This window comes from Hyposmocoma kahamanoa, unplaced genomic scaffold (genome assembly GCF_003589595.1).
Source record: "Hyposmocoma kahamanoa isolate Upper Pololo Valley unplaced genomic scaffold, ASM358959v1 86911, whole genome shotgun sequence".
Classification (NCBI taxonomy): Eukaryota; Metazoa; Arthropoda; class Insecta; order Lepidoptera; family Cosmopterigidae; genus Hyposmocoma; species Hyposmocoma kahamanoa.
This window is the reverse complement of record NW_020654400.1, coordinates 7386-34798: the sequence shown is the minus strand read 5'-3', so window position 1 is coordinate 34798 and position 27413 is coordinate 7386. Positions and strand designations below refer to the sequence as shown.

The following is a 27413-nucleotide window of genomic DNA, read 5'->3' as shown; positions in this document are numbered from 1 at the left end:
TTTTTTTTTTTTTTTTTTTTTTTTTTTTTTTTTATTGCGACTCGACAAAATGACTGCACCGCGCCTGATGGAAAGTGCGAATACAGTCCAGAGATGAGAGTAACGGATGGAAAACACAAATATCTTCACTCCGTCACTATCATTTTGCCGGTCTGGCCAAATGCACTGGATGTACACCAACTGATCCCTGAACGCGATTCGCAAAAGCGTTTCACTGTGGAGGGTTTTCCGCCGTGTGTACTGTGGTCGCTATCCAGTCGGCACAGAGCCTACCACAATGCTAAGCAGATGGACACTTGTGACGCCCTCGGTCGCCTCTTACGACCCCCACGGGCATGTATGGGGAGGCGACAATGTATTCTGAAGCCGTCGCCCCACGGCGGATTAATGAGGATACTCATGATCTCAGACAGGACCCACCGTTTACGCTTACGGAGCTAAAGCTGGCAATAGGATCCTTCAACCCGAAGAAGGCGCCGGGTGCCGATGGATTCACTGCGGATATTTATTTATTATTTATTTATTTATTTAGGACAACCAACAAGACATGAAATTAACTATAACAATGTACAAACAGTGACACAGGGACTATACTTAATTCTGCCTTAATTATAGGTCGCCACGGCATGCAAATGTGGACATAATACAATCAGAATAATAAACAAATGAAATTAAATAATTATTAAATTACAAAAAACTCCAATTAAAATACAATATTAATGAGTACAATAAAATGAATAATTAATTATAAGGAAATTATAAAAAAAAACATATTGTAAAAACCGAATCAAAATAGACAAAGATACAATTGCTTAAGTGTAAGATAATCAGCATCAGAGATTTAAAAAATAATGAGATATAATTAAAAAGTTTACTTTAAAAATCAAAATAACAATAGCTGCGACAATAAACAAACATATTTATATAACTACAATGACGCGGACACGAGAGAAGACTTTATTGCGCGTTTAAAGCGTGAGGTACTATATGAAAAAATGTCGATGAGACAGTCACCTTGCTTACACAAGAGGTTATATTGTCTTTGCAGTCGATTCATGGTGGCGTGGTGACCCAGATTGCTTCTACTACCCTTAACTGAAAATGGAACGAACCTATTCAAACGAGGTAGCTTCAGGGGTACGTTGATGTTCACTAATCCTAACAGGAAGGGGCAATCTACGGCTCCATTGACGATCTTGTGTAAAAACATATGATCCAAGAGCAATCTTCTGTTCCGCAAACTCATTAAGTTAAAATGAGAAAGGCGATCCTCATAAGAGGGCAGCTCCTGAACTTTGTGAGCCTGATAAGAAAGATGCCACATGAATCTTCTTTGAACACGCTCAATTTGTTTTATGTGTACTTCATATTGCGGGGTCCAGACCTGGCAGCAATATTCCAGGCTGGGCCGCACCAAAGACGAATACAACGATATCTTTGTGGAGGGATTTTTAAAATCTTTTGCATTTCTCAGCACAAATCCAAGCATCTGAAATCCCTTCGTGACGACATTGTCTATGTGCTTGTGAAAAAGTAACTTTTTGTCCAGGGTCACTCCTAAGTCGCGGATTGTGTCCACCTCCTCCAAAATATGACCGTTGATGTCATATGCCGGCGACATGGTGTTTTTGCATCTTGTGAACCGGATATACTTGCATTTGCCGATATTCAAAAGTAATTTGTTTTTATTACACCAGCGAATAAGTTGATCCAAATCATGTTGTAAGAGAAGGGTGTCATTGCTACTATTGATCGGTAAACAAAGCTTCATATCGTCCGCATAAAGGAAGCAAGTAACATGTTTGAAGACATGTACGATGTCATTGATAAAGATATTGAAAAGGACCGGACCGAGGTGAGAACCCTGAGGGACTCCGGATACGGATGAGAATGGTACAGAAGAGAAACCATCCACCACAACCCTAGACAAACGTTGACCCAGGTAAGAAGAAAACCATTCAAGAAGTTTACCGGTGATACCAAACAGAGAAAGTTTATTTAGCAAGATCCTATGATCTACGGAGTCAAAAGCTTTACTTATATCTGTATAAATGGCATCTACGGACCCACGCGCGTCAAGAGCATCGGTAACAAACGCCAAAAAGGATACCAGGCTTGACGTTGTAGAACGAGATGAAAGGAAGCCAGACTGTTGGGGTGAGATTAATTGATTAATATGCCAGGCCAAGAGACGACACAAAAGAGACTCAAATACCTTAGAGAACACTGACAATATTGATATGGGTCTATAGTTTTGCACCAAAGAACCGTCTCCTGATTTAAAAATTGGGACAATTGTTGCCTCCTTCCAAGTTGATGGGAAAACACCGGTTCTCAGAGATGCATTAAAAATGATTGTGAGAGGTAAAGAGAGTGGTTCGCAGCATTGAACCACAAATGCTGAAGGTATACCATCCGGACCGGCACCCTTCTTCCGATCCAACCGCTTTATAACTTGTTGAACTTCTTCCTGAGAAAATTGAACAATACCAAGAGGATGAGAGCTGAGAGAGGAATCGTCTGTGCATTCCTGTGAAGAGAAGGAATCTGAGCTGCTCTTATGAACAGAAGCAAAGTAGGAGGCAAATAAATTACAAATTCCATCCCCTCCTGTAGCTTCGCAACTCCCAGATCTCATAGATGTTGGGAAAGTACTAGTGTTTCGCCTTTTATTTTTTATGTGCGTCCAGAACAATTTAGGATTTTCTGACAGTGACCTCTCTATATCGGTAATATATTTTATGTAAGTACTGTTCGTTAGATTTATACATCTTTTTTTTAGTGTACACAGAGCCAGCTCATCTAATGGGTTTTTGTATTTTGTTACTTTTTTTCTGAGTTTGTGTTTTTCATTTAGAAGGCGAATCAGTTCGTTCGTATACCAGACCGGATAATTACCTTTTGCAGGTTTGCATTTTGGTACATGCTTGGCTATAGCCACTTTCAATATTTTATAAAATTTATCCACCATTGCATCTATGGAGTCTTTAGATGAAAGGGTAATCTCCCAGGGCGTTGAGTTTAAATCATTGATTATTTTGTCAGTCAGCTTTGTAGAAATTATATTTTTCTTTGGTAACTGTATTGGATGATGCAGATGAATTTTGACAATAGATTGCGAATTCCAATGGCGGGTGATAAGAATCGAGATTACTTAACGATAGGTCACTACGTTTCACATTCGAGATCCCTGTGTTAGAAAGAACAAGGTCTAAGACTTTGTCGTCCTTGTTCAGGATGTAATTATGTTGAGTCAGCCCATTTAACGCCAAAAATTCTATAAGAGATTTTTCATACATACTCTTGGCACCAAAAGAGGATCCAAACGACGAAGTACCGCTACTATCGTTGTTGTTCCAATCAATACCGCTGAGATTAAAGTCACCCAAAATTAAGGTTTTTTTATTCGAATCCAAAACGTTATTCGTATTATCTATAAAATGGTCAAGGATATCTTTTTGAATTGGCGACGGGAGGTAAACACTACATAGTAATAATTTTTGACCTCTACGGAAATCTAATTCCACCCATAAGTCCTCGCATTCACTTTCAAATCCAGGCACCCTGCGTGAGCACATACGTTTTGTCACGGCAATGAGTACCCCGCCACCTGATTTATTTCTGTGGAATCCAGTCGTCTCACGATCGCGTCTGTACACTACATATCGATCACTAAATAGTTCACAGTCAAAAATGGTGCTATTCAACCAAGTTTCACATAATACTATTATTAAGGATCAGAAGTAAGGATATTTAAAAAAAAAGGAACAATAATCAACCTAACTTTATTTTACAAGATTTACAGAATAAAATATTTAAGCTATCACGAATATTTCACTAATAGTTTAGATCCGAAGCCTACTAAGCGTCGCGCCAGAATGGTCGTCCGTTGTTCTGTTCGCTATTCTCCTCGCTGCAGCTCGGAGTGGGGTGGAGTGGGAAATCACGCCACCTTTAAGTCCCGCCTCCTGAGCTTCCCGCTAATACGGCCGTTCCTGACTGCGAGACGTCCTCGTCTGCTTGTTCTTCAGGAGGATGCTCAGCTATTTGCCTTTCAGGAGAGTAGTCAGTCTCGTCAGGTCGCTCGTCAGCTGTAATTACAAAAAATCGAATTTTTATGGACCGTCAAGTACAAAAACACTTGTTGCATTGTTAAACCATTCACACGACAAACAACGTTTTGTACCGAACAACTCGTGAGCGCTCAAGGCATTCGACACAAAACGAGACTCTCATAATAGCCAGTCATACGCACAATTACACATTGAAATTCTATTACACATTGGAATTCTATGACTTAAATAAACGGACATTGTATACTGTTGAAATTATTCGGACGATATCCTGTCACGTGGCCAAGTACATCCCCCCAAAATACCATGGTCTACCACAACAGTAAAACTGTTGCCAGCGAGCGTTGTAGTCTGCCGTGACAATCGCATGTCACTACAATAACATACGCAGCAATTGCAACATGATGTAAAGCCTCGGCCTTTCGTCATCAATTTACTTCATATGCCATAGTCTGCCGCAACAGGGGGCCTCGGTCCACCGGTTACTACTACCAACCAATCTCGCTACACCATGACCGACCTTTTGTCGCGCCCATGGTCTGCCGGCTAAGAGCCGCACTACGACACGCAAGCGTAGTCTGCCACGACTAATAGTCGCTACTGCAACAAAGCCACAGTCTGCCACGATTCCACTAGATAATAGAATGAGTGCACGTAATTCACATATCTAGCAATCGCACTTACTTTCAAAGAAAGCCGAACACGCCTCTGGTGTCCACTCGCCGCGCCAAGGTACCATATACTCAGAAGCTGCCTGAGTGCGCTTGCCGTACGAACCAGACAGTAATTCAAGCTCATATCGGTCGTGAGGAAGAACTGTTATAACTTTATATGGACCTCTCATCCCAGAATCGAACTTTCCAGTTCTCTGACTGCTCTTAATGACAAAAGCAAGACCTCCAACTTTATAAGCACGCGGCGGTCTACGACCCTCGTTCACCGTCTCGTTCTGTCGTCTTTGATTGGCAGCTAAAAGTTCATTCGCTCGTTGCCTTCTCAGGGAAACTAAGGCCTCACGATTTGCGTTCGAATTACTAAGTGCGATGTCGCGTACTAGCGAGCGTAAGACAGGGGTCGTTGCATCAATGCCTACTAGTAATTGTAACGGCGATAACTGTGTTGTAGCGCTTTTAGTCATATTCAAAATAAGTTGAACTCTCCATAAAGCATCGGACCATTCGGAACTCTTGTTATTTACTTCGACTGGTAATAAATTTAGTACAGTACGACAATAGCGTTCCGCTTGACCATTTTCATGATGCATTTCGGGTGTGATGAAATGAGTTGTACAACCCAGCTCAGTAAGCCAACTTTGAAAATTGTTGCTTTCGAACATTCTACCGCGGTCATTAACAACAAGCGAAGGCGTGCCAAATAGTGACACTGTATTTGTAAACGCCCGCTTAAGCTCATCGGCGTCTTGTCTGTATAATGCGTATAATAGACAGTACTTTGAGAACGCATCTACTACGACAAGTGCGTACTTAAACCCTTTTGATTCGGGTAACGGGCCTAACACGTCCATATGAATAGTAGAAAATGGAATATCAGGTTTTGACCACGAGACAATAGGCTGATGGGAAGCACGGGGAATTTTTTTATGCGTCAAACATGTTAAGCAATGATTTATGTACTTACGTACGAATTGTCTCAAACCGGGGAACCAAAAGTGTCGAAGTATCAATTCAGTCGTTTTGTCAATGCCGATGTGATCGTGTTCATCATGGAAAATTCGAAGTAAACTGAGTCTATGACCCTTGGGAATAAAGCAAAGCAAACGATTGTCTTCGCCGGTGGTAGAGTACTTGTAATATAATCTCACAGGCAGAACTTCTGGCTGTAAGACGGTAAGAGCCTCCGTGCCTACGTGAGGGTGTTCCGTAAGCTGCGGCAGCGACGGCGTGCTGTAGCGCCGCGAAGAAACCTGTATGGGAATATCTGGCGGCGGCACTGGCGCTGACGGAGCGTCTAACCTATCTTCGATTGCTTTTAATTTATTTAAAATCGACTCGAGTACCTGATCATTTTCACTCGATTTATTTGTACGTCGTTTACCTTTACTAGTTGACGCACCTTCAGACATAGTACTAAACGGAATTAAATTACAAGAGCAATTAATCAAAGCTTGCTAAGCGTTGAGCACTAAGAAGAATAAATTTAAAAGTAACCGTTACACTACAGTACGAGTACCTAATTAGCAGTATTTATAAATCTAATTAGCGACACTATTTTTAAAGTACTTTGGAATAAACAACTAATCAAAAAATTAATTTGAAAAGTGACCGTTATACTACATTACGAATAATAAGCAGAATTTCGTTAAATCTAATTAGCTAAAGTATTTTGTTAAAGCACTTTAGAATAAGCAACGAAACAAAATGTAGATATGCAGCAACGACCGTTAAGCAAAAATCAATTCAAATTTTATCACCACACAAAACGTAAACTTATCGAAATAATTATCCCGAAAAAAACGTCTGGATGCCACTCGCGGGTGGGATACCTATCCCGCTTCTGATATTAAGGATCAGAAGTAAGGATATTTAAAAAAAAAGGAACAATAATCAACCTAACTTTATTTTACAAGATTTACAGAATAAAATATTTAAGCTATCACGAATATTTCACTAATAGTTTAGATCCGAAGCCTACTAAGCGTCGCGCCAGAATGGTCGTCCGTTGTTCTGTTCGCTATTCTCCTCGCTGCAGCTCGGAGTGGGGTGGAGTGGGAAATCACGCCACCTTTAAGTCCCGCCTCCTGAGCTTCCCGCTAATACTATAATATCGTAATCACAGCATAGTACGTTTTTATAAAAAGCAGAGGTCTTTGTACGAATATCTGCCTGAACGTGGTTCAACACGACTCAGACCTGTTCCTCAGTATGCTTAATAAATGTCTAGCACTTCAACACTTCCCTAAGGCATGGAAGGAGGCGACAGTGGTCGTCCTGAGGAAGCCCGGCAAGGACAAATACACCACCCCAAAGGCTTACAGACCAATAGGCTTGCTGCCGGTGTTTGGGAAGGTGTTGGAGAAAATGATAGTTTCAAGACTAAAACACCACTTGGTTCCCGGAATGAGCGCACGCCAGTACGGCTTCATGCCCCAACGGAGCACCGAAGACTCCCTCTATACCCTAGTGCAATACATAAAGAAAAAACTAGCTCAAAAGAAATTGGTATTACTGGTTTCACTGGACATAGAGGGAGCCTTCGATAGCGCGTGGTGGCCCGCAATAAGAGTACGACTGGCTGAAGAAGATTGCCCGGTGAATATAAGGAGGATCATGGACAGCTACCTGAGGGACAGGAGAGTCCAGGTTACCTATGGCGGGGAAACGTACAAAAAAGGTACCAATAAAGGCTGCGTGCAGGGATCCCTATCCCATCGGCGGCCCTATTCTCTGGAACCTTTTGCTGGACCCACTTTTAAAAGGATTGGAGCAACGAAGACACTACGCCCAAGCTTTTGCGGATGACGTCGTTCTCGTCTTTGACGGCGAAACAGCCCAAGAGACTCAGGAACAGGCCAATGCCGCTCTCAAATATGTCCAGGCGTGGGGTGCCGTGAATAAACTCAAGTTTGCGCCACAGAAAACAAGCGCGATGGTAGTGACGCGCAAGTTAAAATACGACACCCCACGCCTGAGCATGGGCGGGATCGACATTGGCATGTCTAAACAAATTAAACTTCTGGGTGTGACTATAGACGACAAACTGACGTTTAATGCTCATGTCACGGAGGTATGCAGGAAGGCGATAGGTGTGTACCACCAGCTTGCGCGCGCTGCAAAGGTAACCTGGGGCCTTCATCCGGAGGTCATCCGAACAATTTACACAGCGACTGTCGAACCCATCATCTTGTACGCCGCCAGCGTATGGGCACCGGCAGTAAACAAGCTGGGGATTCAAAAGCAGCTTAATGTAGTCCAAAGAGGTTTCGCCCAAAAACTATGTAGAGCCTATCGCACCGCCTCTCTGAACTCGGTACTGGTACTGGCAGGGATCCTCCCTCTCGATATACGCGTACGCGAAGCGGCTTCATTATATGAGGCCAAGAGGGGGTACCCCAGTCGGTCCTGGGAGACAGAGAGGTGGAGCAAATGACGTCGGCGATAAAGTCCCCTCACCCTGCAAAGTATATTGACTTAAAATTCAAAAGCCTGGTAGACCAGGAGCAGCTAGATAAAAGCAGAAACTTTGACATTCTCATTTACACCGATGGCAGTAAGGTTGAGGGTAAGGTTGGGGCTGCGTTATCCATTTGGGATGGCACAGCCGAAATCAGGGCCATCAAACTTGCCTTGCCATCATATAGCACGGTCTACCAGGCAGAGCTACTGGCCATTTGCAGGGCAACCCGGGAGCTATTAAGACTCAAGGCACACAGCTTTGGAATCTACAGCGACTCAATGGCAGCGCTCCAATCCGTAACAAATGTGCTTTCCCTCCATCCCCTAGCAGTGGAAACTCGCGAAAATTTGGCAACTGCTTCGCTCCAAAATAAAGATGTTAGCCTATTTTGGATAAAGGCCCACGCAGGATTGGAGGGAAATGAGCGTGCGGACTATCTCGCCAAAGAGGCCGCTGTGGGTTCCAAACGAAAACACGACTACGACCTGTGCCCGATTTCATTCGTCAGGCGAAGCATCCGCATGCGATCGCTTGACGAATGGAATCAAAGGTATCAAAATTCCAATACAGCAGGGATCACCAAACTTTTCTTCCCTGATGCGGTGGCGGCGTACAGGATAGTTAGGAAGATAAAATTAACAAATGTAACGACACAGCTGATGACCGGGCACGGTGGGTTCTCCGAGTACCTGAATCGTTTCGGGTGCAAGGAGAGCCCATCGTGCATATGCGAACCCGGCATCCCCGAAACAATTCCGCATATCCTTTTGGAATGCCCAGTCTTCGCCGCGGAAAGATATAACGCCGAAATAATACTGGAGTCCAAGATGGCAATTGAAAACATATGTAAATTTATGTCAAACAAAAGTAAAGAAATTTTCCTAGAGTATTGTAAAAAAGTAGTTATTAAGGTAATTAATAGAAATAAAATTGTATAAGTAAATATATGTTAACAAAATATTGTATATATTTTAGTATAACATATATGTGAATAAAGATATAAGTAAAATTGTAACTTAGAATATAAGGAAATGTAATAGTATAAAGATGAAATAGAAATAAGAAAAAATGTAATAGAATAATAAAATACAGATATAAAAAGATGTGCGACGATGATCATAAAACGTAACCCCTAATCCTGTCCATGTTCTGAAAAAAGGAAGCATAAATAAATGTAGGAATAAATATAGAAATAAGTAGACGGGAAATCCCACCCGCGACGAAATCCCACGAGCGACAGAGATGAATGATAGAAAGAAACAGTATGTAGAATGAAAGTGCGAGAGGAATAACAGCGAGAACTGGTATGGAAGAGATATTTAGCTATATAAAGACTCCCTCGTTTAAGTCGGAGGTATAAGTATTAAAAAAAAAAAAAAAAAAAAAACCTAACCTAATGCTGCGGTCAGCTTCCGCTGTGCATTGGGCTCTGACGTGCCCGAATGCCAGACAGCGGAAGCATCTCATGGGCCTTGGGTCAAGGAGTCTGACCTGGGCCGATACCCACCCCACAAGCACCCTACCTCCGGTAGTCAACTTCTTTGCGGCCTCGACTGGGACTCTCAGCCATGCCGTTCCCAATCCTGAGGGATCCTTTTGAATGTTGCCAACCTTGACAACCTCTGCCGCACATCCTCCAGCGAGAGCAACTGCAGATGCCACCTCTTCGGGAGTAATAGAGTCATCCAGCCCCGAAATGCGCAATTCCGCGCATTTCATGGGTCTGGAAACTCGCACTGTGTCCTCTGCCAAGGTCTCTTTCAGCTTCTGGGCACGAGAGTCAGCCTTTTTACTACTAGTAGCCCCTGGAACCTCCAGAATAGTGGCACCAGTAGTAGGTACATTTTTGGTTTAGGTAGGTCTTAGACTATGGAAACCAAAGGATGTGTTATATTGACATATATAAATACTTATAAAAAGAAGTTAATATGTATATGATGCATTTAGACGTTGAAAATATAAACATTTTATTGTCTTTGTTTAACTGCGGCGTACTGTCGTAAGCCAAAAGAGATATCATTACATTGATTTGTGTCAAACACGGGAACGGAAAATACGTAACGTCATCTTAAATGCCAACTTTCCTCATTTTGCCATTTTTGTAGTACCCTTTGGTAACCTTTCCGGTTAGGAAATGAAACTATTTTTCCGGATTTAAATCGCGTATATTTGTTTTTTCAAACAAACCGACGTTTCGGGCCCTTTACAGATCCCATGGTCACGGTTGACTGAGGTGGTACAGTCTTCAACCAGTTATGTCTAATATTAATGCAAACCACCCTATTTTTTCACTATAGTTACAATAGTTATTAATTAAATACCTTATTTTTAATTTTACAAAGAAAACATTCCAATTTACGCTACATTAAGTTTGCAGTCTGCAGTCTTCCGTCAAAAATCCCAAACAGACATAAGACTGCAGTACTAATTAATATGTTTTAGTTTATTCTAATTTCTATTAATAATTAATAATAAATTAAACTTAATAAAAATTCATTCAATAAAATAATTTGTAAAACTTAATGTAGCGTAAATTGGAATGTTTTCTTTGTAAAATTAAAAACAAGGTATTTAATTAATAACTATTGTAACTATAGTGAAAAAATATGGTGGTTTGCATTAGTATTAGACATAACTGGTTGAAGACTGTACCACTTCAGTCAACCGTGACCATGGGACCTGTAAAGGGCCCGAAACGTCGATTTGTTTAAAAAAACAAATATACGCGATTTAAATCCGGAAAAATAGTTTCATTTCCTATGTGTAACAATCGCGAAAACCTAAGAACCTTTCCGGTTGTCAAAGGGAAGTACATCTAATGACTCCATCCGAATGATTCGCTTGACGAACGAAACCGGGCACAGGTTGTAGTCTGGCCTGCGTTTGGAACCTACAGCGGCCTCTTTAGCAAGGTGGTCGGCGCGTTCGTTACCCTCCAGACCCGCGTGAGCTTTAATCCAGAACAAACATACATGTTTGTTCTGGAGCAAGGCCGCTCTCAGATTTTGGCGGGTTTCGACTGCAAGTGGGTGGAGGGCACCCAGGTTCGTTACAGTTTGTAGTGCTGTCATCGAGTCGCTGTAGATTCCAATGCTATTTACTTTAAGCTTAACAGCCTCCTGTGTTGCTTTGCATATGGCTAGGAGCTCCGACTGGTAGACGGTGCAATACGACGGCAAGGTAAGTTTGAGGGTTTTGGTGTCAGTAGCTCCATTCGACATGGATAGTGCCGCCCCGACTTTGCCCTGAACCTTACTGCCGTCGGTGAATATACGAATGTCGAAGTTGCTATTGTGGTCTACCTGTTCCTGGTCTACCAGTCTTTTGAACTCCCAGCCAATATGCTCTGCGGGATGCGAGGATTCCAGCGCCGGTGCCATCCGTTCCACCTCCCTGTCTCTCAGTACTGACTGGGTCATCCCTCCCTTAGCCTCATATAGTAACGTTACCTCGCGTACTCGAATGTACGAATACTCGAATGTATGAGGGGGAGTATCCCAGCCAGAACCAGTGCCGAGTTCAAGGAGACGGTGCGGTAGGCCCTAACCAACTTTCGAGCAAAACCTCGCTGAACTGAGTTTAGCTGCTTTTGGATTCCTAACTTTTTTACCGCAGGAGCCCATACGCTGGCGGCATACAGGATTATTGGTTCGATTGTTGCGGTGTATATTGTCCGTATCACCTTCGGGTGTAGTCCCCAACTAACTTTTGCGGCGCGTTGCAACTGGTGATATACGCCTACCGCCTTCTTACATACTCCAGGGACATGTGAATTGAACGTAAGTTTCTCGTCCAAGACGACTCCCAGTAGCCTCAATTCTTTAGACATACCAATGCCTACACCTCCCATGCTCAGGCGTGGAGTGTCGCGTTTTAATTTACGCGTGATAATCATTGCGCTCGTTTTGTGAGGCGCAAATTTTAGTTTGTTCGTGACACCCCACTCACGAACGCACTCGAGGGCGGCATTGGCATGTCTCTGTACCTCCTGGGCCGTCTCTCCATTAAAAACAAGAATCACGTCATCCACAAATGCCTGGCAATAGTGGCCCTTCTGCTCTAATCGTTTTAAAAGTGGGTCCAGGAGTAGGTTCCAAAGTATTGGTCCCCCTATTGACCCCTGCACGCAACCCTTTTGGGTCTCCCTCCGGTGTTCTTCTCCGCAATATTTGACCGTGACCCTCCTATTACTTAGATAACTGTCCATGATTTTTCTTATGTTTATGGGGCAGTTTTCCTCCGCCAGTCGTACCTTAATGGCTGGCCACCAGGCGCTGTCGAAGGCTCCCTCTATATCCAGTGACACTAATGTTATCAGTTTCTTTTCGTTCACTCTATCGTTCACGTGTTTAACTAGGGTATAGAGAGTCTTCGGTGCTTCTTTGTGGCATAAAGCCGTACTGGCGGGAACTAATTTTTGGGAGCAGATGGAATTTGAGCCTTGCCACTATCAGTTTTTCTAGTGTTTTTCCCAAGACAGATAAGAGGCCAATAGGCCTGTATGCTTTAGGAGTTGTGTAGTTTTCTTTATTAGGTTTTCTTAGAACAACTACCGTAGCCTCCTTCCACGCTCTGGGAAAGTGGTGGCAGATCAGGCATCTATTCTTTAGGCCAACAAAAAAGTCAGGTTCGTGTTCTACAGCGTGGAGGCAGATATCCGCTGTAAACCCGTCTCCACCTGGTGCCTTCTTCGGGTTAAATGAGGCGATAGCAATTTTTAGTTCAACCATCGTAAAGGGCGGGTCCCGCAGGCAGTTCTGGGTCGGTTGGTTAGCGGCTTTGGCTCGCAGCCTCATTGCACGGTGTTCGGCATTGTCTTTCTCCTCTAGGTCTTCTGGGTAGAAGGTCTCAGCCAGGAGCTTCGCAGAGCCCCTCGCGTCCAACACCTCCCCGTCCCTCTCCAGCGGTATATCCTCTTCCCTTTTACTCGTTCTGCCTATCACTCTATAAATGCCTTCCCAAAGGCCCTCTCTGTCTTGCTTCTCGCAAAACTCCTTCCAGCTTCTGATTTGGGCCTTTGCCGCTTCTGATTCGTACTTCTCTTTATGTTTCAGGTACTCTTCTACGACCTTCGGTTTGCGGACTGGTGCAGCGCATCTGATTCTACTCTTCCTGGTAGCCAATTCTTTCTTCAATGTTTCCAGCTCCTCGGACCACCACGGCAAGGTGAGTTTCTCTCTATTACTTATTTTGGTATTGTTCCTTCACAGGTTCTACTTATGGCTTCTATGAATTTGGTAACTACTGACTCTAATGCTTCAATTGTATTTATCTCTTCTAATTTTGATTTGTTAAGTTCAAGCTCTTGTTTTAAATGGCCTAATCTCGCATGAAATGCGGCCCAATTAACTTTTTTGGTATTATAAATTCTCGTTGTTCTTTTAATTTTGTTTGGTTTAATTTTTTGTGGGTGGATGTCGAATACTATGCCGTTGTGGTCCGAACTCGTCAGGTCTTCAGCGATTCTCCAGCAGTCTACCAGGTACAGCAGTTCCACAGAGCAGGCAGTCACGTCCACGTGGCTTGAGTATCTTTTGCCGCCTCTTATTACATCGAAGGTTGGAATTTCCCCTCTGTTCAGTACGATCAGGCCCAAATCATCAAGCGCTCCGGCCATCTCTTCACCTCTGACATCAATTTTGTTACTCCCCCACCACGTACTCTTTGCGTTGGAGTCCCCCCGAAGAGCCACTTTCTTGGTTTGACCTGGTCTGCGATCTTCCGGATTTGGTCTAGGTATGGAGCTATGGGCTCTGTGTCTTCAAAGTAGTAGGAAATGCAAGTGACCTCTCAGGCACCAGTCTTTATCCGAACCACACAGATGTTGGTTGTGGTGAGTTGAGGGTACTGGATAATCTGTAAATCTGGATGAAATACGACTATTGCAGCTTTTACAGTCCTATTTCCTGGATTAGTGCACTGCAAGATCCTCGCGCCTCCACGTCCCTTCACATTGTTAGCTCCTCCGACATAGGGCTCCTGCAATAGGGCTATGGCTGCTTTTCGCTTCCCTGCTTCCATGAATAGTTCGTGTGTGGCCAGCTGTTTCCTTTGCAGGTTAGCTTGGATAACGTGTAGGGGGAGTGTTTCGCCGTGGGCAACTTTAGCAATAAGCTATTGTTGACCGCGCTATTTTGTCCCATCTCTGGCGGGTGGGGCAGTCGTTACTGAATGCGTTGTGCTCCACATTTCCCAACTTCGCCTTGCTGCAGTTACGGCACGTGGGTACAGCGTTCGCTAGCCATTCTGGGCATTGCGCTCTGAGGTGGGGACCTTCGCAATGGCTGCGTAGGTCCACGGCTTCCTTGCAAAAGCGCCTCCCGTGCCCGTATGCTAGGCACCGCGAACACTGCACTAGTGGCGACTGATCTGCCACTTTTACTTGTTGCAAGTCAACATGAAGCATTCTTGCATCGACCACCCTCCTCCAGATCTTCGGGGAGGTACTTAGTATAATATGGCCGGTCAGGGGGTTCCGGGCTCTCTTCCTGTATTTTATTACAATCCTGTCCTCCCCTTCGTCGAGGTCACTAAAAATTTCCCGGTTTTGTTTCCGAAGAGGTTTGACGACGGCTTCGTCCTTATTGTCCAGTAGGACGTCTCTCAGGATCAGGAGCGGGTCCTTGTTTTTCATTTCTTCGACAACGAGATGGGCTTCTGCCTTCGAGAGCCTCTCTTTTGCCTTGGCCTGTTCCTCTTTCGTCCTGAAGCTCATTACTATTTTTCGATCCATGGCTTTACGAACCTTTTGCACTGTGAGCCAACCCTCTTTTGCGTCTTTCTGAAAAATGAGGTAAACAAATGAAAATGGCATTTGATCCTATGTTTATATTCGGCAGTCCTAGAAATTCCAACCATTCTTACTATCTTTTTTGATTTGTAGGTAACCTCTAAAAATAAAAGTAATAATGACACAATAAAAATCTCGTAGTCAATTGTTTTAATAACAGAATATCGATAATATATATGCTTACAAGAACAACACTATCTCAAAATAATCGTTATCAACAATCATCAAAATATATTAACAAACAGGCAATCTGTAGTAACTAAAGCAAAATTTGGCAAAACTTATGAATAATGAAACGACTTAAATGAGTCTAATTACATGAGATATTTGGGCTATTGTATGGATTTATAGACAGAAAGATAACATGTGCCGTGTACAGACAAGTAGCAGCTGTGTGTAGACAACACATACAGCTACAGCGACACATTTTTCCATTTGTCCATTTCATTACAATTCATGCCAATAATTCACTAAAACATTTGGCGAAACATTGGTTTCGACATTAGATGTACTTCCCTTTGACAACCGGAAAGGTTATCAAAGGGTACTACAAAAATTGCAAAATGAGGAAAGTTGGCATTTAAGATGACGTTACGTATTTTCCATTCCCGTGTTTGACACAAATCAATGTAATGCTATCTCTTTTGGATTACGACAGTACGCCGCAGTTAAACAAAGACAATAAAATGTTTATATTTTCAACGTCTAAATGCATCATATACATATTAACTTCTTTTTATATGTATTTATATATGTCAATATAACACATCCTTTGGTTTCCATAGTCTAAGACCTACCTAAACCAAAAATGTACCTACTCCACAAATAATGGATTTCTTTAGTGTTGTATCATAATCATCGATAAGCCAAATGCTAAAACTGTTTTTTTTGTTTGTAATTATACATATAATTTACTGTAACCAAAGTATGATTAAAACATTTAATTAAAGTATAATCAATTTTCCGTCTGGGAATATTTTATGTCATATGGAAAGATCCGGGAATTTCACATGATATTTTAATTTATAATTTTGCATTTATAAATGCTCAAATATTACGAAAAGTGAAATTGAAGTGAAGTGAAGTTTTCGGTTTTTTCCCATTGACAATTGTAATACTAAAAATTACTATTTTTTAAAGCCAGCAATACAACACATGTTTATCCAACGTTGCCGGGTGAAGGCCAATACCAACGTATAGATAGCCTATTTGCCTTGTATTGCCATCGTTCGGTGTCATTCGCCTAGCTGACCGAGTGAAGGCGAGCGCCGACGTGTATAGAGCTCATTTGGCGCTTATCACAAATTAAAGGCCCTCGGCCAACACCGTTCACACGTTTGTCCCTCCGCATATGAAATGCATACTGGTTGTTTAGCGCAAGTAAAAAAAATTGCCACAATTAACACGAAACGAAGAAAGTCCATATAAATTAACAAAATATCTTCTTGTTCTGTTTTGCGAATAATCAGGATCGATTATTCGCAGAAATAGAACAAGATATTCCCAAATGGAAAACTGATCTACTTTAATTAAACGATTTAATCATACTTTGATTACAGATCCCTAAAGAAACAAAAAAAAAACAGTTTTAACATTCAAGCCATACACTTGCATGTCTATAATTACTTATCGATAGATTATGGTACAACACTCAATAACAACACTAAGTTTGGTTTCCGTCGTCTAAGGAGGATCGCATGGAAATCGAAAAAAGCCGATAAGCAAACTTAAAACACATTATTTTTTGTAAACATTTAGGTACTTTTTAGAAATTTGAATTTGGACGGTACAATTATCAAGAAAGAATTTTGAATCTTTTTACATCTTGTGCAGTTCTGCATAAATACCTGCTAATTTACTTAACTTACTGTCTTGGTCAACTGCGAGATCACAAAGTACCTAGATTTTTGAAATTTTCGGCGATATTCCATTTAGTGAATATGTACGATTTCGATGTAAGTCTATGATCAGCGTTCTTCGCGCCATGCACCACTGGTTACGTAACCGAGTGCTCAACATTTCCAAAGCACGAAGGCAAGGCCGACCGCGGCGCTGCGCTGTGCAAACGAATACTTCTGAGAAATATTAGCTACTGTAGTAGTATTACCAAAACATGCCAAGAAAATGACTACGTTCTTTATTATATTTGGTTTCAAATAATAATTCAGTCTAGCAGCAAGCGGTCCGGCCTGGTGTGATGTGGCTCTACCACCAGCCGGAGGCGTAACGCGCAGGTGTCGGCGCCAGCTGCAACAGCGTCGGCGCGTACGGGCTCAGCAGCGGCGCGGTGTACAGAGACGGCGACGACAGCAGAGGAGCCGCTTGAAGCGAAGACGACGAGAGCAGAGCGGGAGCGAGAAGCGACTCCGACGACAACAAAGGAGCGGCGTGCAGGGACGGCGACGACAGCAGAGGAGCCGCTTGAAGCGAAGACGACGAGAGCAGCGCGGGAGCGAGAAGCGACTCCGACGACAACAAAGGAGCGGCGTGCAGGGACGGCGACGACAGCAGAGCGGGCGCGTGCAGGAGTGACGACGGCAACAAAGGCGCGGCAGGCAGCGAAGGCGAGCCGAGTAGTGGCGCGCGTAGTGACGCGCCCTCGCCGAACACGCCGCGGCGCGGACGCGTGCCCGCCGATGCGGACGCAGTCAGCGCCAAGACAGCACACACCTGTAGCGGTCACCGCACGTGTTAGTCCACACTTTGAGAGCGTCATTTTATATTTAAATAAAGTAAAAAACTTTCATCGATAAGCTAATTACACACGGAATTGTGAGTGTGATTTGGCAGCTTCCCCTGAGAAGAATGAATTAGAAATTCTAGGGGTTGCTCTTTGTAAATAGATCTTTGTTTACATTTATCATTTACAATATTTGTTTCAAATACATTCAGTCTGCCAGGATCCCCTAGGACCCAAATTCCCCAGGTGATCCTAGTGAGTACGTCAGAATCCCCTTAAGGTAATTAAATGTCATTAAATGTATATAATGTTTTGTTACAATCACATTGCGACAGTAAATAATTACATATTTATTGTATCGAGTTTTCTTGTCGTTTTCATAGACAATCTTTATTGTCTTGGCTAACGACTAGCTAGAAACGGATCGCGGATAGAACAACACAAACATAACAATATACTACATAACGTAACTACAATTCAACTATTAACTCATGCATCGAGACGACCTGCAGCGTGGATTTTTGTCAACCAGTACGCAGAAGCTCTATAATAACCTTTAGTACAAAGGTTTTGTTTCACTATGGTTTTAAAAGTCGTTAATAGCACATCTTGGATATCAACCGGTTAGTTTTGTGGGTTACACGGTGTATATTAGTCGGAGGTAAATAATTCACTTACAATAAACTTCATGGTGCTGTGCCGTAGAGAAAATTGAGATTGGGAACAAAGGCGCCACCCGACGCTTTATACAGCGGAGCGTGCCCCACTCGCGCCGAGCCCTGCTGGCCTGCAGTCATGACGAAACGTCGGCAGGTCAATGTTACATCCAATGCTCGAATTTGAATAAAATTATTAACATGAAACTGTATGTTTATTAATGAGGCGCTGCCGGAGTGTCGGCATCGCGATGTGTTACCCACTTTACGAAGATTTATTGCTAGGTATTTTAGTTTAGTTAATACGTATTGTTATATGCTTCCATTCCCGAGAACACTGCAGCGGAGCGTCCTTGCACGTACTTCGTGTACACGCTCTGATCCCAGCCTGTCTTCTGTCAAAATTTAATTATACCTTAAGATCGCGACGGATTCCTTTTTTTCGGTTTCCAGAGAGCACAGTCGTAAGTTTTCTTGAACTGATTCAATGAGCATACTGCATTGCAATATTTGTGTGCGTGTACAGCTACATAGGTATATAAGACGACCTATTAAAACTGGCTAAACCTTTGTGCAGTTTGTAAGGTTGACAAGTTTCCCCTACTCAACCCCCACTCAAACTTCATTCAGAAAACGTCAAAGCCAAAATAGTCAATTTGATGTGTGTTGGCAATACAGATTTATAAATGGGAAGCAGACTTGGGGCGCTACGGCGACCGTTTTACGTCCGTGACTGCCACCTTACCTGTTTCAGCCGCCAAGTAGTAATGTCAGCATTACTATGTTCCGGTTTTGAAGGGTAAGGGTGCTGGTCAAAATTACAGGTACATGGTGAGGTGTAGTATAGCCACTTGTTAATCATAACTATTATGTATCTACCTATAATATAACCATCTACTTGAATCGATGAGTATATTATTAAATGTTACATCGAACCGAATGATCGTATTTTCTATTGCCTCTCGGTCCCATCCTTAGATGGCGACCATGCCAGGATACATTCAGGATTTTTCAAGTAAAGTGCGAATGTGAACAGATTTTGAATTATAAAAAAATAATAATAATTTGAGTGAAGTAGTTCAAAATTAGTATTTAAATGATTTTAACAAAGTGATTGTACACTAAGTTTGAAAGTATTCTCCACCATGGGTAAGACACAATCAAAGGAAGACACCATCAGAGTCCAAAACGCAGTTGGAGACGGTAACAACTCTGCGAAGGTGAGCGATTTCAGTGGGCAATTGACAACAAACGTCCTGTTGCTGATAATAGTCATTCTCGTCATCCTGGATGCCCTGTTTGTGGGCTACAAGAAGTATACAGCATATCAGAAAAAGAGAATGCAGCGGCATGATACAGAATTTGCTTTGAGGAGACAAATTGTCGACAACAAATGTATATCAACACAAAATTCAGTTAATAGCAAACTCGGATCAAGTTTATGTCAAGCAATGTAGGCTCCCTTTCTCTCAGAGGGCAGAAATAGAAAATCAAGTAAGAGATATCGAGTTCTTAGGTTTTCGCGATTGTTACACATAGGAAATGAAACTATTTTTCCGGATTTAAATCGCGTATATTTGTTTTTTCAAACAAACCGACGTTTCGGGCCCTTTACAGGTCCCATGGTCACGGTTGACTCAACCAGCTGTATATCAACACAGTTGAGTCAACCGTGACCATGGGACCTGTAAAGGGCCCGAAACGTCGGTTTGTTTGAAAAAACAAATATACGCGATTTAAATCCGGAAAAATAGTTTCATTTCCTACAAGTAAGAGATGCTAAAAAATGACATAATTGTCCCTGTCGTAGCGAATGGTCCAGTCCTGTTCTCTTCGTACCGAAAAAGACTGACAACGGAAATTAAAAATGGAGATTGGTAATTGATTTTCGAAAATGAATGAAATACTAGTAAATGATAAAGATAATACATATATTTAGATATTATATCACACAAAAAAAGTCATCTTGTATTATTAACATTTTTTCTTTCGCAAAGGGTGTGAAGTGTAGTATAGCTACTTGTTAATCACAACTATTATATATCTATATATCCAAGTACTTGAATCGATGAGTAGTATTAAATGTTACATCGACCCAATGGTCGTGTTTTCTATTGTCTCTCGGTATCTCGGTATCTCGGTATCTCATATAATGGGACTTGTCAACTTAGGTCTCAGGGTGACGGACGCAGTGGCAGTACCCCTCAGATCTTTTCGATTCAAAGTTCTGAGTGGCACTGCAACTGTTATGGACAGGCGTGTAGCTTAGTAACGGGACGAACAAATCGTGAGAGAGATATTTGTTCGTCTCGTCATTTGATAAGCTAAGTTTGAGTTGTTGATTATTTTTTTTGTATTTGTTGTAGATACCTAAATGAATACCTATTTTAATATATTTAGCTCACAATCTATGGATATCATCGTAATAGCTATAGTGGCCAGTAAACATTATTGTATGAAATCAAATTTTGTAGACCCCTGCTGCTTTACGTGTGAATGATTTTCACCTCGGGAGAAAACAATCAATGGCAGTGCCTTATTGAGGTATTTGTAGCAAAGCAATGAAACGACCGTTACGATGCACGGTCCGTTTATTATTGACTGACAAAGTCAAATGCAGAGCGTTACATATATTACGCTTATGCCTCGTGTTAACGCCGATAAATAAGACTCCATTATTAGTGTAAATCAGAAGGTTTTTCTTTAAGAATTCTTTAAAACAATCAGAAAATAAAAATATGACTTTTCATTGGAACAAAATAAAATCAATAATAATAAACGTCAAGCCATCGTAGCCAGCAGCCACAGTGTCAAAGGAGGCGCTAACACCTCGATTACTAGGAGAACCGATGTCGCCCAAAACTCACACATTCTCAATTAATTTGAATCACTACAAAATGTTGATATTGATAGGTAGTAGTTTCAAATTTAAAAAGAAATAAGAATTTCTGTATTGCTAATATAATTTAAACTTTACCCTGTTGGTATATCTTTGAAAGTTCAATACCATCAATACCAATTATTGCAAGTTACGACGTTTTGATATTAAATTGAAATTTTTTATCAATGTGCTGTTTTTTGCTGAGCGACGACGAATTGGAGTTATTAATTTAGTTCTCCAAAAATGAAGGGATATATATATATGGCTGTATCATGTTTATTTTTTTTTTACTTTTTACTTTACTTTTGCGTTACTGTCACCGCGCTGGGACGGAAAGCGACGAAAACCAGTTATCGAGTTGAATTCCGGAGTTGATAAGTACTGTGAATGGAACTATAACTACTATTATTCATCTTTTATTTTATTTATTTTGGTGAAAATACCTTCACTATTTTTCGTAAAACACTATTACAACAAAACTATTCACCATTTCAAGATGCGGAAATGCCACTGGTGTGATAAACATATTAACATAGGAGATTGGTTGGAATGTAGCAAATGCAGAGGAAATTACCATTACTTCTGTGCAAACATCGAAAAAAGTACATTTCTATCCGAAAGGGACGAATTAGAACGCACCTGGGCTTGCCCAGAGTGCCAAATGATAACAAAACGTAAAAACAGAGATGATAATACTCCTATACGCTCCAAAACCAACAACATGTAAATGACACTGTAGCTTCAATTAATACATTTGAGGAAAGTTTTATGGGAGACACACAACAACAAAAATTAACTCCGCAAAACAAAAGACCTATTGAAATGAATGAAATTGACTTCATGGAAAAGATATCTACCCTATTGGATTCAACACTAGACACAAAATTTGAACAACTTAGAATATCAATCACAAAAGACATAATACAAGAATTTAACAATAAAATCGAGAAATTGAAATCTGAATTCGTACAAACCACTAACTTTCTCACATCACAACAAAATGAATTAAAAAGTCAAATCGACGAAGCTATAAACAGAGTGTGTGACATTGAATTCCAAATTAAAAATCTACATCAGAAACCTAACATATGTGATGATAAAAATATAACAAAACCACAAGCAAACCCACATGTTGAAAATGAAAACCTAAACCTACAAAATAAAATCGAAGAATTATATAATAAAATTAACGAAGAGAAATATTGCAAAAAAATAGTACTTTATGGACTTAACGAATATGAAAATGAAACAGAACAAAACTTAATAGAACAATTGAATAACTTATTTTATGACACACTTGATATTGACTTAAATGGATATATAGAAAAAGTAAAACGATTAGGAAGAAATAATTATAAAAGACCTATAGAAATAGAACTAATAAGCAAAAGAATGACTGAATATATCTTATCCAATTTAATTTGGTTTAAAAATACCGGAATATACATATCTAAATTTCTGACGAAAGAACAACAACAAGAAAGACAAACACTAATGAAACTCTTAAAAACAGCTAGAGAAAACAAACAGTATGCAGTTATAAGAGATAATAAGCTGTATATAGATGGACAATTATACACTGATACACAAGTAAATAAAAACATGAATATCACAAGCAGTGACCGCACGAAACATTCTCATACCAGAACAGCTGAACAAAGAATCAATCAACAACACCAACAAACATCAAATAAAAGTAGTAAGCCCTTTCGTAAATAGCATTGCATTGTTATATCAGAATATCAGGAGCTTAAACAACAAAATATCGCTATTAGAGCAGGTACTAGAAGAAGAAAAAATTGATATTTGTTGTTTATCGGAAACATGGCACACCGACGCGAATATTAATAATTGCATAAGTGACGGATACAAATTGTCAGCGCATTTTAACCGTAAGAACTATAGAGGTGGTGGTGTATGTATATTAACAAAAGACAAACTAAAATGTAAGGAAAGAAAAGATATAGCAGATTTATCGGTGGAATATATTCTCGAGTTATGTGGATTGGAAATAGAATGCCAAAATACTTTAATTATATGTCTGTATTGGAACGAACGTGAACCAAAACTTTTCTATGAAACTCTTTTAAGTTTACTTGAAAAATTAAAAAAAGACAAATGTCAAAATATAGTAATAGGAGGAGACTTTAACATTAACATGCTTGAAAACTCAAAAAATTCTATTGAACTAAAAAACACTATGATTAGGTACAACTTTCACCAAAAAATTTGTGGATCAACACGAACAACAAGAAACTCAAATACATGCATAGATTTAATTTTTGTAAATTTTAAAGACATTACCACAGAAGTGAAAGACTTAGGACTATCGGATCATAAAGGAATTGTTGTAAAAATAAATTCAAATGTTAAAAATCAAGAACAAAATATAAACATGACTACCAAACGAATATTCTCCAATCAAAATATTAATAAATTTAAACAAAAACTACAAGACATTAACTGGAACGCGCTCTTCACGGGACAAAATGACATAAATACAAACTATACTATGTTTAGTAACATTCTATATAATCTGCTCTGCACATATATACCTCTAAAAACTATAAAAATGAAACCTCAAAATAAAAGAATTCATTGGTTAACAAAAGGTCTAAAAAATTCATGTAAACATAAAAGAATATTACGTACATTAATAAACTACACAAATAATGCCAGTTTAAAAACATATTATAAAAAGTATAAAAAAATATTAAACATATCAATCAATCTGTCAAAGAAATTTAACAACATGAAACTAATGAAAAAATCAGAAAACAAAACAAAGACTATGTGGCAAATAATAAACAGTAACACAAAGAATTTAAATAAAAAACGACATGAGAATATCATCCTAAATATAAATGGCCAAGTAATTGATTCCCCTATGAAAGTGGCAAATAAATTCAATAATTTTTTCGCTATGATAGGACAGAATACAATAATTAATAGAACCACAAACCCATACCAACATACACCGAACTCAGAAGATATATATCCCAACTCATCTATTGTAAATAGTATTTACCTACGACCAGCTGATGAATCTGAGGTTTTTAGACTTATAAGGGATTTAAAAAACAAACAAAGCCACGGAATTGATGAAATACCCGCAGTATTAATAAAAAAATGCGCAAACGAACTATGCTACCCTCTAACGACACTAATCAACCAATCGTTTACGGAAGGTACATTCCCAGACCAATTAAAAATTTCAATTATAAAACCTATACATAAAAAAGGTGACAAAACTGACCCTAGTATGTATCGACCCATAGCTCTTTTACCGGTAATTTCTAAAATTTTCGAAAAAGCAATGTCTAATAGATTAAATGAATTTTATGAAAAATATAATATACTACACCCAAACCAACATGCATTTAGACGAAACAAATCTACAACATTAGCTGTATACAAATACATACAAGAGGCATTAACATATATAAATAAAAAGGATTACGCAGTAGGCATTTTACTGGATATGACGAAGGCGTATGATAAAGTTCGCTATGACATTCTCCTAAAAAAACTTTATGACAGTGGTGTTCGAGGTGATGCCTTTAGATGGTTTTACTCCTACTTAGAAAATAGAATACAGTACGTACAAGTCGAGAGTCAAAACACAAATACGGGAGAAACAATTACATATAGATCAGATAAAATTTATATAAACTCATCGATTCCCCAGGGTAGTGTACTGGGATGTATTCTATTCATATTATATATAAATGACTTACCTAAACAGATACACACATCATGTACTTTATTTGCAGACGACATTTCTCTCCTCTTCAAGTATAACAAAAACGACAAAAACTTCCAGGTAAACTTTGAACAGACATTTAACAACGTAACGAACTGGCTTAATAAACATAACTTAGAAATAAATTATAATAAGACGAAAATTATAGAATTTAGACCACGACAAAAATCAGAATTAGGATTAAATCTATGTGCAAATGGTAAAAATATAGAGAAAGTAACAAAATATAATTTCTTAGGAATAGAAATTGACTCGCATATTGATTGGAAATCACATGTAGAAAAAATTAAAATGAAAATGTCTCAATTCACCTTCGCTTTATACAAACTTAAATGTGTCACAAATGTAAAAACAGCATTATCAGCTTACTACGCGTATGCGTTTGCATGGTTAAACTACGGCTTGATACTGTGGGGGAACAGTACCCAGGTAAATGACCTCCTAATCTTACAAAAAAAATGTATACGTCTCATAATGAACATTAAACAGACGGAATCTTGTAGACCACATTTTAAAAAATTAAAAATACTAACCCTGCCCTCTATGTACATATTAGAAATTGCTAAATTTATTAGGAAAAACCGGGAATTATTTATTAATGCCGTACCCACTTCACTAAGACCCTCTAGATTTAAGAATACATTAAGCCTTCCGCAATGTACACTTAGCATGTATCAGAATAGTCCGTACTATAATGCTATAAAAATCCACAATAAACTACCCGAGCACATTAGAAGTGAAACTAATTATAGAATTTTCAATAACAAATTAAAAATATTGTTAATTGACAAATGTTATTATAATTTAAATGAATTTTATAATGACAAATTAATGTAATTTTGTAATTAAACTAAAATGTTATGATATTTTATGTATTTGACGAAGACCAATGATGAATACTGACATGTAATTTTAATCATGTAATTTTAAGTTATTATTTTGTTTTATATAAAATAGGGACCAAATGCCATACTTTGTGTTTTTTTCTTTTTGACCCAATGGTTATCAAACTGCCCACCCCAGAGACAAGGAGAAGAGCCCCAACCCCCATACCAACAATTAAAGCAGCATCAACTGCAGAAATAGAAAAGGGCTATCTTCAATCGAGCAATGCCTAAACGATATATGCATCATTTCAAATGACGGTAAACTCAATTCTTAAAATAAGCAGCATAAGCAGAAGCTATTTATGTTTTAGTTATGGGAGGAGTTTCCCAGTTAGTCGTAAACTATCACTCCCTTAAGCAGAAATGCATTTCATCTCAAATAATTATCCAGAACCATAATGACCAGAAAGGAATCTGTCCAAATCGAAGACCAACTTGAAGGTTTGAAACAATGTATACGATCAGCTCTAAAAAGGGGTACAACTCAATTGTACGTCCACCTAGTACCAGCAGCATTATACCCGGCAAATAAAGAGAAATCAAGCGAGGACACAAAAAAGCTCATCCAAATCATTATTAAGCCCGAAGAATTCAAGCTGCATATCTGAAGCATGAGGAAAACTAAAGATGGAGGTGTCATAATCAGCGCTGAAGGAAAAGATGACCTCGAAACGCTGAAGGAATCCGAGCAACTAAAAAAATCAGGGCTAAAATTAGAAGACAAAATTAACTGGAGACCACCTAATAATAAAATTATATTATTAGGTGTTACCACCTCTACTCCTGAGGAGGAGGTGGTGGAGTGGCTATTTGAACAGAACATATCTGACAGAAAATATCCACACGTGCAAAGCGATAAGTTCTTAAGAGCGATCAAGTTGAGCCACAATCTGGCAAAAAGGACTCATCATATTGCAACTTTAGTTTGGAATTACCAGCGGATATCAGAAGCATGATCATCCAACAGGAGCGAGTGCTTCTTAACTGGACATGCCCTGTTAGCGACTTCACGATCGTAACTAGATGTTACAAATGTCAGCAGTATGGTCATTCCGTAAAATACTGTCGAAACGCCGACTCCACTGGTGGTTACTGCGGCTGCGTAGGTCATGTAATTAAAGATTGCTCGAAAATGCAAGAATAAACTAAGTGCGCTTCTTGTCAGCGGTACAACAAGCCAAGCCAACACAGGACGGGAGATGCGTTGAGCCCATCGAGAAAGAATGCTGAATCTAGATACTTAAACTCCATCGCCTATGAGGGCGCCTAGAGCGCCGAACAGGAAAACAATATCTAGCACAGGAATGGGTTTAAAATAATGTAACAAACGATTTTGTAAATGACATGGACTCTTCCTTAGAATATTAATCTTTTACGTGCGACTATGGTAAATGTTCTACCATTATCCCTAATATCAAGTGTAGCCATCTTATTTAACTACAAAACATTCGTAGCACTAACTGTAATTTTAATAGTTTGGCAACCTTATTAAGTCAGATTAATATTGATATCGATATAATTGTACCAACTGATTGCTGGTTATCGTTTG

General features: G+C 39.9%; 1 protein-coding gene across 1 annotated transcript; it reads right to left on the bottom strand.

Annotated features, from left to right (window-relative positions):
* Positions 1-3769: 3769 nt before the first annotated feature.
* LOC113235021 lies at positions 3770-5271 on the bottom strand. Its single transcript, XM_026470545.1, has 2 exons — positions 4758-5271; positions 3770-4091 (listed from the first exon to the last, which is right to left on the bottom strand). Exons 1-2 carry the CDS (start codon positions 5209-5211, stop codon positions 3955-3957), a joined length of 591 nt encoding a protein of 196 aa, XP_026326330.1. The 5' UTR covers positions 5212-5271; the 3' UTR covers positions 3770-3954.
* Between the last annotated feature and the right edge of the window lie 22142 nt (positions 5272-27413).